Source organism: Lineus longissimus, chromosome 9 (genome assembly GCF_910592395.1).
Source record: "Lineus longissimus chromosome 9, tnLinLong1.2, whole genome shotgun sequence".
NCBI lineage: Eukaryota > Metazoa > Nemertea > Pilidiophora > Heteronemertea > Lineidae > Lineus > Lineus longissimus.
The window spans coordinates 15,487,929-15,501,801 of NC_088316.1; the positions used below are offsets into that span (position 1 = coordinate 15,487,929).

General features: G+C 43.0%; 2 protein-coding genes and 1 long non-coding RNA gene across 3 annotated transcripts; 1 reads left to right on the plus strand and 2 right to left on the minus strand.

Annotated features, from left to right (window-relative positions):
• Nucleotides 1-2,260: 2,260 nt before the first annotated feature.
• Nucleotides 2,261-5,772, plus strand: LOC135493414 (small ubiquitin-related modifier 2-A-like). The gene is made up of 4 exons (XM_064780746.1): nt 2,261-2,375; nt 2,984-3,112; nt 3,228-3,299; nt 3,721-5,772. Exons 1-4 carry the CDS (start codon nt 2,346-2,348, stop codon nt 3,781-3,783), a joined length of 294 nt encoding a protein of 97 aa, XP_064636816.1. The 5' UTR covers nt 2,261-2,345; the 3' UTR covers nt 3,784-5,772.
• A 297-nt stretch (nt 5,773-6,069) lies between these two features.
• LOC135493415 (uncharacterized) lies at nt 6,070-7,203 on the minus strand. Its single transcript, XR_010448232.1, has 3 exons — nt 7,022-7,203; nt 6,514-6,638; nt 6,070-6,243 (listed from the first exon to the last, which is right to left on the minus strand). It is a non-coding gene; the product is annotated as an uncharacterized LOC135493415 (long non-coding RNA).
• A 612-nt stretch (nt 7,204-7,815) lies between these two features.
• LOC135493413 (sulfotransferase 1C2-like) lies at nt 7,816-13,769 on the minus strand. Its single transcript, XM_064780745.1, has 6 exons — nt 12,948-13,769; nt 12,111-12,291; nt 9,891-11,728; nt 9,388-9,614; nt 8,920-9,050; nt 7,816-8,386 (listed from the first exon to the last, which is right to left on the minus strand). The coding sequence occupies exons 2-3, from the start codon at nt 12,286-12,288 to the stop codon at nt 10,986-10,988; spliced, it is 921 nt and encodes a 306-aa protein (XP_064636815.1). The 5' UTR covers nt 12,289-12,291; nt 12,948-13,769; the 3' UTR covers nt 7,816-8,386; nt 8,920-9,050; nt 9,388-9,614; nt 9,891-10,985.
• Between the last annotated feature and the right edge of the window lie 104 nt (nt 13,770-13,873).

Here is a 13,873-nt window from a genome sequence, read left to right on the forward strand (position 1 = left end):
CATTCGATTTAAAAACATTCTCAAAGAGTGCAAGGTTCCTCTCAGTGATACGCAACAGGGAGTCAAACCGATTTGACAATAATGGTTTGTGGTGAGGTAAAAGGGTGTCCATGATGACAACCTGTCAGTCAAAGGGGTCGAGACGCTGGCCCTCCGTCTCGGCGCCCGCGTCGGCAATATATACGGTGAACTTGTTGGGGAACCACAGCACGACTTCAGGATGAGTAAAATCTAATCAAAGCTATATATTTTTCGTCACACAGATTCCTTGACAATTAATTGTAATGTCATAATGTAAAACGAAAATATTGGCGGATGAACCTTCACTCCCTTAAAAAGTTGTACTAGAAATTAGGCCTGACCGATTGTGTCTGGAATACCTTGATCTCCAAAGGCCTGAACTGATATGATGAAAAGTTAACGGCACGAAGTTATTGTTAACTTGTGGACAAACCCATCCTACATAAAACAAAGTTTTGGCGTTTAGCCTGGACTCTTTCAGTGATGCCTAACATTTCATTCCCGTTCAATAAATGTACCCGAACACAATCTCCCCTTATTCCTAATGAGTCCTACTTTGTCAGTCATTACCTGACTATTACCTGACATTCCAAAAGCAGGTCAGGGACAGTACTGGTTCAGTTTATCCCCAAAGGAGGTTTTTCTACGACTGTCCGCTATGACCTCTTAAGCCCGCACCACACGGTGGCGTTCTAGTTCGAGGTTTCTTCCAGACAGGTCCAACTTCATTGGGAAATCCCTAGGGACAGGCATGTACGACCGCTTGCCTAACCCCTTTCATATTCACGATTCAAACGGCAGTAATGCTAGCCTTATTATGACAGCCATAGTATACCAAAACTCATTTATTGACTGGTACGAAAATGAAAGTACGCATTGGTCATGCACCGTCTATTGTAATCTTGAGTAAAAAATAAATGCCATAAAATCACTAATAAGCGAACAATTAACTTACAATGGAAAGGTTTAAGTCATGTAACGGGATTTCGAAATTTCATTTTCTCTACTTATATTCAGTTTCTATTTCGTGGATGAGTTTTGGCTTGCTACTCGTTGGAGTCAAAATCGGACACTTCACTGAGCTAGTTGATATGTTGGCGTGCAGTAGTAGCTATCACAGCGGAACAATATATCTCCCTTTTCCCACAAGAACTAATATTCCTCACAAAGGAATTCTAGACTGGACTTAGATTCATGGGGACCAGCATTTCTTTTACACCCGCACGCGGAGCATGAGCTGAGCTGCTACTGCACACCAACATATCACTAACCAACAGCACCGCCATTTCTTCAAACGGTTGGAAGTGATACTACCAGTCACGTGTGATTCCTGGTCCTAGAGGTTCCTAGCTGTGGAGGTGGTGCCCAGCCAGAGAGGTAGGCTGGCGGAGGGTGTTGCAATTTCTCAACCTAAGGTCTCATTAGGGACTTTTTTTGTATTCATGCGCGGCCAAGCCCTAACCTTAGTTCCTAAAATCATTGATTTCTCGGTCCTCACAGTATGTCAGTGTTGATTCAGCAGTTGTTTTGGCAAAGACATGTTTTTTGGAGTTTCTGAAACCTAGAGCGCTACTCAATAGGCGGCTAACAAGAAACTACGCATTTACTGTTGTTGCCGACGTATGTGTACACTGAACTTGGGATGTGCGTCGGCCCCGTGTTAAAATGCGTCCAGTGCCAGTTGGTGCGTTTTTCGCTGATTTCTGCAAAATTCAACATATCTCAAAAGTTCAATGGTTGACCCTCATTTTTTTGGATTTTTGTGTAGCGTAACCAACTGTCTTTCATGGGAGAATGGTCACTGTAAGAATTATTCAGGAAGAAATGTATAATATTTGGGGGTTTTCGTGATTTTCCGGCCCAATTGGTAATACTGCCATTTGGGATGGTGAACAGAGCTAGGAGCAAATGCGACGCTTATGATTTATTTGAAGAAATAAAATGCCCGATTTAACATCCTGCAGAATCAGGGGAATCGGGCGTTTTCAGTGATACGACACAGATGGGTTGTCCTCATGCATTCATTTTGGAAACGCATTTTAAAATAGATATTACCTCCTGTTAATGGGGCACGTCATCATCGCGTACATTTGGGAAAAACTCCCTAACGAGACCTAAGGAACGAAATCAGCGCCTCTAGTGGCAAGATCGTCTGGTATAGTTTACTACTAGCGCCGCGGTTGGCCTGTCCAATAAACTAAAAAAATAATTTGTTGTCATCCAATCAGCGCCTTCGTTACAAACGGCAAGCACTGCTTTGTGTGACCGCCATTTCTGTTGCGAAATTCTCAGGTTTCGGCTAAAAATCCACCTGATAAGTCAAAATGACTGATGTCTGTCAAGATGCACATACTGTAAGACATACGGCTTATATTTTTCATCATTAATACCCCCATGTGACATCAGTTAACTGTAAAAATATAGTGAATATGGGACTTTCTTCGGCGATCCCGATCTGAAAAAGAAAATGCTCGAACGCCTCCCTATGTTACTATGTATGGTTAATGGTATAGTATGCATGCTTGCAGTGATAGATGCGCTGTAGTTGTCATTGGCCCATGATGTGCATGGTCCTTCGGCAAACTTGTTCAAATTTGGCATCAATAGACAAGGAGTAGGCCTTAAAACAGAGCTTTGTGTATGATTGGCCTACCTCAACTGCCATAATTCATTTCATCACTACACAGTAGCCTGGGCCTACTATACTAGTACTAGATCCAATCCATCATCGTTCCAATCCATGCACTTGATTGTAACTGGATTGGGAACGTTTACGAAGACGTCCTGTTACAGTAATGTAAAAATGCATGGTGACGTGACGACGGCCATCACTACGACTACGTTAATCGTTATGTAAACGTTGTTCCCAATCAAGTGCATGGATGGATCTATACCCAGTATAGGCCTTTGTCTTTTACTGCTTCATCTTGCATATATATCAGTTTCTTGCCTTGCATTCCAGGGAAAGGAAGAAAAGTCGGCCACACACGTTAACGTAAAAGTGACGGCGCAGGATGGTGCTACAGTACATTTTAAAATTAAGAAACAGACGCCGCTGAGAAAATTGATGCATGCCTATTGTGACAGGCAGGTAAGCAGAAGTTAGATAGAAGACTTTGGAGGTGTTCATCTTCTGTAGTAAAATTGGTTATAGTTATTACTAATGTATGTGTATTCACCTAAGGATTATGGTTTTTTAATTGCAGAGCATAAAGGTGTCCTCAGTGCGGTTTATGTTTGATGGGAATCACATTCAAGAAATGGACACACCTGAGGATGTAAGTGCTGCACAGAACTTGTTGAACTCGCCCATTCCAGCTGGGGCCAAAACAGGAACAGTGTCCCCTGCTGATGGAGATCAACTCCTGGCTGTCCAAGCCTCAAAATTCATTTCAAAATAGCAAAGCAGTTTTTCAGCTTTTGCTGAAAATGAGCACTCTTGCCAGTTTTGAGTACGAAAGGGTACACTGCTCAAAGGGAAATAAACGATTAGTAAGTCTTTATTCCAGTGAATTTCGAGCCCTGGCTTTCAGTGGATAGTAAAACTCACAAACTTTAATTTAGACGGGAGTGCAAATTCTTCAACTTCTTTATTGACAAGTTAAGGAATTTTGGCAGCTTAATCATCATCAATATTGAGTATAGTACCCTCAGTAGAAGCAGTCATCTTTTATAACTACATTTTCTTTACTTTTTCAGATTGGACTAGAAGATGATGAGACAATAGAGGTATTCCTTCAACAAACTGGTGGCTTTGTTTGATCTGAGTAAAATGGACCACAGACTTGGTTAAGAAAAGAAAGGACATTGGGAACGTTTGTCTGCTTTAAATCGCAGTAATAATGCAAAGTCACATAAATGGATGCTATGATATGGATGTGCCCAAGATATTTTGAAGATGGGTTTGAAGAAAAACGATGGCTTATTGCTTAAGGTCTATCTTATGTTTTTAGCTCATTATAAGATGACTTTTAATTAACTTTTTCAAAATTAATTGGTGAATAAAAAGAAGAATTCTTCTTCATCGGCAGGAGATTAATTTTGAGCCTTTGTGTAGTATAACCGCAGAAATGTCAAACTTTTGGCGTAAAATGACTTGGGGAGGGATTAGATATTTTTGGTATAATCCATGCTGTGGATACAGTAATTCAAGTTGGTCATTGTAATGTTACCTACTGTAGTCATCATTTCCTGTCCATATCGTATCGGTGATTTTGTCTCGTCGAAAACACTCTGACATGTTTTCAACTTCTAAATCGAAGATTTGTGTCCGAAGTCATTGAGGTATTTACCATTTGCCATTTCCTTTTTTGGTCACAATTGCTTCAATTCGAATATTTCGATGCCATGGCATCTAACCCAGAGCTGTTGAAATGGTCGAACAATATTCCCTGGGATGCCAACCATTAAATTTACATTGTACATAGAAACATTATTTGGATACTTGATACATTGTACAAATGACGCGGAACAGCTCCCAGGGATGTTTCAGTAGCCTTAGGATAGTTGGTATGGTGAAACTTTTTATTTTTATTCAGTTCATTTCCTTAATTGAAGTAATCTTCCAATGTCTTTTGGTGAAGTTTATTTCGCAGTTGTGAAGATTTGAGTATCTTGTACTGCCAAACAATGCCTCGAGTGAATGTTTAGATAGAATTAAGAACAATATTGGCTCAGATTTATGGAGTCTGCGCATCAAATATCATTTCTCAAATTGTGTTCGTCATGATTTTATAAATGGGGGCCAATAGGTGGGAAATATTGATGTAAAATTTCTATTGTGTTCAAGACTGTGTAGTGGTATGATTTTGTTCTGTACATTTGTGTTTTGTTGCTTCATCTTTCACTCCTTGACTTGACACCCCTCCCCCATATCTTGAAAAAGCCTTAAGGCTGGAAGTTTTACCATGGGTGCTTTCAGTTTTGTGTGCTGGAGTCCTGACGGTGCTGTTGTTCTGACGGTGCTGTTGTTGTCCCAATGGTGTTTATTCTGGTTTCAGCGTTTCCTTCAGCTTGCGAGTCATTGCCCAAAGCGTCTTCTAAACTGGCTTGTTTGCAGTCGGAATTCTCGTCAAATTCACATTCTTCACTGGTAAAGATCCTGTTGCAGAGGTGTGCATGGAGATTGCAAGTAATTTAGTGATTCAGGGCATATCCGTGCAGCGCATATAAACCTACACGTATTGCTGTTTGATGATAAGCAATGATTGAGGTGTCATGATTTTCATCGACATATATTGCTATTTAAATTACTATTGCTAAGTAACGGCATCAATTTCCAAACTTTTATTGCTGGCATTTAATGGGGTTCTTGGGCCTAATGTTCTCAGTTGCTTCAACAAACGCCATTTATACTACAGATATTCTGCTGTGTCATATTTAAACCAAAACAGATCTACTAAAATAACTTCTTAGCAACTCATTGCGTTGTTCATGGTTAAAGGCAGTAATTACGTTTCTTTTTTTTTTTCCCCTGGAGTATCAGTTCTCCAGCTTATCTTTATCTTGTGTAATCAAGGCAGACATTCCAATTTACAACCAGCTTGCCACAGTAGTCCCTGAGTAGATGTGTGCATCACAAGAAAAACTGTCAAAATGTGAACATCCTTTCTCGGGGCTGGCCACCTCAGCAAGTTGGGAAGAGCTGCCTGATTCTCTGCAAGCTGGGGAATCGATCCTCCAAGGCGATTTCCGACTTCTTATTGTAAGTAAGTTCAAAAATAAATGTACATGTATGTGTTATTCATAGAACTCTCTTTGTTTGTCAGTTTATAAGTGATAAAAATCTATATTTTGGAGTTGTCAGTGTCACCCTGCAGTGCCATGATTCAGTCAATCTCAGTCAAGCAGCTTACTTGTCTCATCGTGGCACCACTGGTTCGCCCGGTGCAAGGGTTTTTTATCAGTATGTATGCCCATGTTGCAGGTTGTCCTGGGCAAAAGGTCCTATCACTACCCAGGTTACAGGTTCCAAATATGGCTATGGCACATTCACCTTATTTGGGACTAATGTGACCAATTTATTTCTACATCGAATACATGTACCAGAGACAGTGTTGTTGTAACTAGAAGTATAGCCCATCGGAATCGCTGATTTAGCCTTTGGCCTTGCAGATGATCTGAACCTGACATTTGCTACATCCATTGGGGGCGCTGCATTTCTGTCCAGATATCGTTGTTTTCAGATACATGCCATTGGGCCCAGCTAACGAATTAGCCCAGCTGAAACATGAAAAAAAGAAGGATCTATTAACCCCGCACATGAGCTCCATGACTTGAAAACATTTTCTCCAAAAAAGTACCACGGAATATAAACTGTATCTTGTTGCATCTCCAATCGCATTTTAGTTTGGAACTGGACGTTACAAAGTTATTCTCCCTGCCCTGGATGGTGCCTGGGGAAATGTTTTCCTATTCTGTCCTTCATTACTTTGAAGCTTCTGATACTCATTCTAGGGTTATCCTGTCAAGCAACAGAAATTGATTACTCACGGTGAATGTACAGAACAAGAGACCGGTTTCGTATCTGATGGACATTTCGCGCTTGGTCCCTTCGTGAATCCCGGAGACTTCACTTGGGCGATGATGTCCACATCGTTTTTGCATGTCACTACTGCCTAGAAACATAGAAAGGCAGGCTATGAAGTAGTCTACTCAGTTCAATAATTTATCATAAACTCCTTAGCGGGAGATTCAATACACATAAATATTAAAAAAACATTACAAGGAAACTGTAGCTACGACAACTGCACACCCAAATGTCGGAGATCTCAGTATCAAGCAATCGGTCTCAGTCAAGCACTTTACTTGTCTTATCCTGGCACCAGTGGTGTTCAATATACTCCGCCTCTCGATGACGCATATAGGAGTATCAAAAATCTGAATTTTATGTTGTACTTGTCTGAAAAAGAGCATACCCTGTCCCCAAAATGCTGTCACGAATTCAAGAACTAAGCCCATCTTTGGATGGCCCACACGACCTATAAGACGTCCACTTTACCTTAATAAAGAGACTGGACATAACCCCTCTCTTGTGGGCATGACACGTTACCACGTCCTTGAAGTAAGAGCCATCACACAGATGAATCGGTTTGCACTCGCACTTTACTCCCACAAATCCATCCGGGCACTTGACTTTAGACAGGGCATCGTCTGTCCCTTTGGAGAAAGGTCCCTTTTTAACTGAAAATTCAATCAGGCATGGTCGGGGGAAGAAGACTAAAGAGATGGCCACAGCAAACAAATGGAGTCGTGCAACAGTTGCTTGGCTGAAGTTGATAGCTCAAAAAAGCCACAAATTCGGCAACAGCAGCAGTGCAACACCGCCCCCACCTCCTCCCAATTGTTGAGGAGATAGCACGTGGGCTTTTCAAGCAGTGGGAAATTAATTTCTGTTGCAGTTATTCTAATTCGGAGTTTATTTGAGTTACCAAGAATACACAGATAAAATTCGCTTACCAGAAATCATTGCAAGGGATCCTTGAAAGATGCCGGAGAGAAGAGTCAGCAGTACGATGACCTTCGTCATCTTGTGAGTGTGTAGCGGACAACTCTAGTAATACTGATCCTCTGACAGTATAGAAGCGTCATTCCCCGGGCGTTACCATTGGTTTCATAGTTTATGTTTGTTGGAGTTTGATATCTGCTGTCAAGAAACAACTCACAACAACCCGACCCGGGGAAATCCTAAGCAGAAATATCCTAAGAGTGGATTTGTACATTATACGATGTGAATAATTTAAGGTCATTTTAAACATTCTTGAAGAATACATAAAATATTCATCAGACGTGGTTCATTTAAGGGCCTCTTGACGGCGAAAGTTTGTGACATGGTTAAATTATGACATAAACACATTTTGGTTGAAGCCGTTTAATCTAGAACGACATACATGTACATTTTGGGAAATTCATCCAAAAAGTAAGTAGAAATCCACGACCGTGGCTACTTTCAGTCCAATTTCATTGCGATGAGGGGTTTTGATGAACAGTGACTTTACAACATGGAGTCAAATCCCGACAGAGAGCTTTTTTGCTTGAATATTACGCCGTGTGTATGTCCGATTGGAGAAAGAGCAGCTGAACTTGGAACTGAACTAAATAAAGCTTCCTTTTTATGGCACAGTCAGCTAAAGAGTTGCCACCTCATTTATAATGAGATCAGGCAGACAACAGGACCATCCATCTGGTATCGCAGATCGAGTCGGAATGTCGGAACGTCACGGGGGGGGGGGGGCAGCCGAACTATGGGGTCGTCTCCTGAAGGCAAACCACCTGTACGGCACATTTATTGCACGTTTTTTGCGCAGCGCACGTATTCCCACGGATTACAGGTACCGTTTCATGACGTTTGTAGAGATGGCTGATGCTGAAATTTTAAAAATGTTTGATAGTATCATGACAGTATCGAATCCCAGCTAGTTTCTGCCGGAGATCAGATGACGTCAGAGTTCTGGGGACCCAATCATAACTCGTTATTTTTTCATGCTAACTCAATCTCCAGGCATCGTCCGAGGACTGCTTGCCTTTCCTGCCACACTGTCTGCATCGAGGGATGCATTCGGGGTTTCTTTTCAATCGGATTTCCGTCTCCGATTCATAACGACCATCTGAAGTATATGACGCAGGCCTGGATTGGAGGGGTAACTTGATTTGTAGGTATTCAAAGGTAAAAATCTAAATTTCGATTTGTGTTGGGTCTGGTCATCTATTTTGCTGTCGCGGGAGAATGGAGCATGCATCCTGAGGTAAATGTTTGCTTCTAAAGGGCCTGCCCTAGGCCTGTTTGTATGCAGGGCCGGAGAGCCAAACATTAACGCCTTATTTCCTCACCCAGGATGAGGAGCATGCGTATATGCGGAAAGACTGCGATGTTTGCGAAGAGGACGCCAGGATACCTACTGGGTATAGATCGTACACGATATCAGCTTCGTTCCTGTGGGGCAAGACTCCAACCCTCGCCGATTGGGGGAGAGGTTGCCTACTAACGTGATCATGTCCCGGCTGATATCGCTACTGCATGTCACCCTGGCCTGAAGAAGAGAAGAGAGTTCACATGGACCGAGTATAGTTTGAGAGGAACTAGAAGGCACGTTTTAAAAAGTTTTTCGATCTCCTAATATAATAATCTCTTGAGCATCTCGTCCATCCTCAGAAAGATCGTACATTTTTGGTCTTCTGAGGAAGCAGTTGTAGGCCCCATCACGGTGTGTCTTTTCTGAATCCAGGGTCTCGACCACAAGCAAAGCTTGTATTGTTCTCAGCGGCATCGGGACAATTAACAGCAACTATACATACATCTATGATGCACGAGGTTACTGATGCATATGAGATAAGCAATAGCCTGCAATGTCCGATAAAACAGCTTACTTGTACAAAAGATCTCACTCTCCTCGAAAAAAAACTACGAAATATTTGCGCTATTTTCTTTCCCCCGGTCTGAGCCACGCATGTAGCTTTGTCGCGGCGAAACCACGCGCCGTCACAGATTGACCTTGGTCCCGGGACACACTTGCACTTGATTCCGGTAGATCCACCAGGACACTTGATTGAAGACCTTGAATCATCTTTTCCGCTCGTCTTCGGGCCCATATACACTACAATGAATGATACAGTGGATGTCGCGGACGCTCCTCAATATAATGACTAGCAAAAGGCAGGCTGGACCGACCATCGCTGTGGCAAGCAAGCAGCAAACTAATATGATACTGTATTATCAAATCTTCAGGAATGTTCATAAATCCATTAAAAGGTCAACCATATTCTTAGAATCTGCATCCGAGCATTCTCAAAAGCCGTGGTACTCGACATCGTGGTTTAGGCCAATGAAGGCACGCCTACGTTGCAGTTATTCACGGTGTCCACCAACTTACCTTGACCATAGATGGAAAATACCGCGCAAAAGAAGCCAACAAAAACGAACAGGCCAAGGAGTGACATGGTTTCCTTCCTTCTTGACTCGTGGACAGCTTCTCGAATGACTTGCAGAAGTCATGCAAATCATAATGAAAAACCTGTTGTTTGTGTACATGTAAATCGTCTGATAGCCTCAAGCCAGAATCGTTTTAGACATTTGGCTTTCTCAGTGATCCCGGTTGGTGTATGGCTCTCTCTAGAACAGAGGCCATTTTCGACAAGGATCGTATCCACGTGCAGCACCGCCAGCACGTTGACCAATTCGGCAAAGATCTCCGTTTTGTCAGGAGTCGCCAATTCGGGCGACAACCCCGCCTTCAAAACAAAATTTTCAGTACCGGCAGGCTTCATGACTTCCTTGCTCCGAAGACTTATTTGGACTGGTTAAGGGGGGGGGGGGGGTAGTTGCCTAAAGGATCTCTGTTTTGGTATAATTGATAAGTCTCATATCCGCAGGGGGGTGTCTATGGATAGACTTTCTTCGGATCAACGTCAGACGAAGTGAGAATTATCTCTACCGCTGGCGAAGATTGGTTTGAAATTAGGATGAATGAAAGGCTGTGTTTGCTGGGGAAGCTTTTACAAGGAAGCGATCGATTTGACTATTTTAAGTGGTAAGCTTTATTGTGGGACGCCTCTTATGTTCGCGTGTTACACTTCTATAGCTAGCTGTACATTTAACTATGCCGAAAGCCATACATAAAACCGCTTAATGACGATACATAAATGAGTACTTTCCCGGGAGCACTTTACTGTCACACCCAACTGTAATCAACTTCATTAGGTTCATTAGGAATTGAAGTCCACGACGGAGCCGAATTCCCCCCCCCCCCCCAAATCTGTAGTTGCTGCATGAAATCCCCCTGTCAGTTACCTGTTCATTCGCATTTATCAGTTTCATGAAGGGAACCGGTCACACTTGCACAATCCGAAGCCCTCTAATCAATTTTGGCCGCGTAATCTTTGCGGGAGAAGCATAGCGAAGACTGCCAAGATGACCCAAATTAGTGCTTGTGAAAGGTATACAGTTATCATTCCGGGTGATGCGTCCATTATCCGTAATAAAACTCTAGCCCCGTACCCCCAAGCCGCTCTGCAATCAGCTTGTCCATCATCTCATTCTGTTCAGCAGAGAAGTGATTCTTCCAATCCCCAGCCACCCCTTTCCTCATGAAGGGCGACACACCAGAGTCAATCTCCTTTGTGAAGTTCTCCGCATTCGTCATGGGGTTGGATTTCATGGTCTTAAAAGTGGTCGCCTCAGTTATGATATCCAACTTTTCCGAGGTTAGGTTCCAGTCGACAAATTTCGCTATTTTCTCAACCTCCTCTCTCTGATTTCCTATGATATCTTCGTACTTAACGAAGTATATGTTCGGATTGTCCCTGTGCTTCCACCAGCCTAGATAATGGTCGAAGATATTCCCCCAGTATATATTATCTACCAAGAACATCTGGAAGAATTCGTTCCATGTTCCTTGGAACTTCCCAAATGTTACCAAGCTCTTGTAGAAGAAATAATACGACACCAACGCATCCTTCGGGTTCCTCATGACGTAGATGATCTTGCACTTTCCCGCCTTTGCCTGTTCCGGTAGTAGACGATAGGGAAGATGCGTCTTCAGATGGCGCGGGCGTGGCGCCCTGTTCGCGTGCTCCAGGCCGTTTACCTCGTCCGTGGGCGGGTAATAATATTCCAAGAAGGGAACACGGTTGAAGGTGCTCTCTTTGTTTGCCTCTGTAATGTCAGCATTGTGGCGTATTAGCCATGTGATCTCTTGTGCCAGAGTCGTCCCTGAAAATAAACAAATGAGCATGCAACTAACGTGATGAGCCGAAACACCCTTCGGGATACTCCGAGAGAAGCGTCCTTCCATTTTAGATTTAAGTGTAGGCTATACAATATATATTTGCTCTGAAACCTTGACTGCTGCTATTCACTTATGATCGTATGTATTGCTGGTCACCTTTTGGAAATTTCTTGCTATATCTGTGAAGAGTTAGAATGCTGGTCTTAAAATCATGCATTAGATCACAAATTTACCACTGCTGCTTTTTCACATACGGAGCTTCCAGCGGTATTGCCTCCGTAGCATCCGCTCATATCGACGCGCGTTGTCAGAAAGCTGAGCAATGTCAATACATGGAGGGTCAAGATGGTTTTCACAGATAGTTACCTGTTTTGGGATAAGACGCGATGATGACGTCATCCTCGTGCAGCTCCATTTTCCGGACGCCATCAATTTGGTCACGTGGCGTACAGGAACCCATGACGATTCCTTCATAATGGTAAAAGCCAGGAACCTTGTACGAATGAGGATCAAAATCAGTGGTTGTTTCGCTTTGGTTAGACATTGTCTGAAAAGTAATGAGAAAAATGTAACCAGGCTAGCTTTTGCTATTCAGTGCTGCATTGGCTATTATTGTCCACACAGCCTCAAATAAAAACACCTAACGAGCTCATTATACCGTATACATGTACATGTATATAAATTATTCGCACTCTTAAGTTGTCCTTGTTAAAATATTAATAACTGGGCGAACTCAGCACACACACACGCACACACTCGCACACACACACAGAAAATCATGTTCGCGATCACAGTCAACTAATGATACCATAGCATGTAAGTAAGCCGCTGCATTGATGGATTTAACGCCAAATCATGACAGCTATTGATTATTTGACATTGAAGAGGTCGTTCACACTGAACAGCGGTGCTCCTCTTGCCGATACCTATGCCGATGACGTGTACTTCTCTGTGCAAATTGGAATCTTTACCCATCTTGACCATCAAGGATTTACCCGTTGGCAGCAGGACTCATAAGGTGGCTGCTTGCCTTTTCACAAACGCTATCGCCATTCGAAACCGTTGCGTTGCGTTGCTGCACACACTTAGCCTTTGCTACACGATACCTAGCTGCTGAAAGGAGCATGCACAGTACACTTCCAGTATTTCTGCTGCTGTCTGAATGAAGAAAAGAACCACCTTTGGGTTGGTTGGACTGCTTACCGTTCTAAAGCTTGAACTAGACGAGCTATCAACGAATGACAATCTCTCTTTGCCTTGCACTTCCGTCAGTGGTTATCCTTGGTGTATCTCGATAAGGTCACGGCAAACGAAACCGCGGCCAATGTTTTGTTTCCGTCAGTTCTCTAACGCTTCGGCATGCAACCTCACTTCGAGCTTTGAGCTGCGGTACGCCGCCTTGCAGACTGAGCTTGGAAATGGTAAGAAGAACCTCGATAAAAAAACCTGCCTCCGAAAAGGACTTCTCTGCATATATATTCCTATCGTTTTCGGCTCTGTCACTTAATATCAGCAGATGATCACAAATTAAAGCCACATGATGCGGATAATCAAGTCAAGAATCCTCCTCACCCGCACAATCCATTCGACTAGAACCCAATGGCATCGATCAGTCTAACTGCAGCTATTATAGCTGATGGCCATGGCACGACGGCTCCCGTTGTGGTTATTCACCTATCCAACCTCATTCCATTGCTTTGTATTTGCAACCCTTGCTCTGACTCATTACATATGCAACAAAGTCGTCTGCTCATATTGAGAACATGTCAACAATGTATCGTAGGATATTGATTGACTGTGCTTGATCGTTGTTGGCCCAGGTTTTTTAAAGCAGTGTTGCACTGTGATTTGCATGCATCTGCTAGTTCGCGCGCTTGGTGTCGTAGATATAAATGATTCCCACATACACAGGCAATGTCATTGCTCAAACCTGACGGAATTCCAGGGATTGGGAAGAATTGCCTTGGAACCTGGCGATTGCCATCATCGATCAATATTACTAGGATTATTGTTGCCATGGAAACGGACGTTGATGGCGACAACATCTGACATTTTCCATCTCAATTCACCGGATCGATCAACCAAACATCACGTTGTCATCGGTACAAGGGGCGGATCGTGGAGCGACA

What these genes read in the sequence shown, in the direction of transcription:
- LOC135493414 (XM_064780746.1), top strand. Translation starts at nt 2,346, where the DNA reads ATGACTGATGTCTGTCAAGATGCACATACT. An exon ending in TCTGTCAAGATGCACATACT is followed by an intron (nt 2,376 to 2,983) that starts GTAAGACATACG and finishes CTTGCATTCCAG; the next exon opens with GGAAAGGAAGAAAAGTCGGC. An exon ending in AAATGGACACACCTGAGGAT is followed by an intron (nt 3,300 to 3,720) that starts GTAAGTGCTGCA and finishes TTACTTTTTCAG; the next exon opens with ATTGGACTAGAAGATGATGA.
- LOC135493413 (XM_064780745.1), bottom strand. Translation starts at nt 12,288, where the DNA reads ATGTCTAACCAAAGCGAAACAACCACTGATTTTGATCCTCATTCGTAC. An exon ending in CGCGTCTTATCCCAAAACAG is followed by an intron (nt 11,729 to 12,110) that starts GTAACTATCTGT and finishes GTTTATTTTCAG; the next exon opens with GGACGACTCTGGCACAAGAG.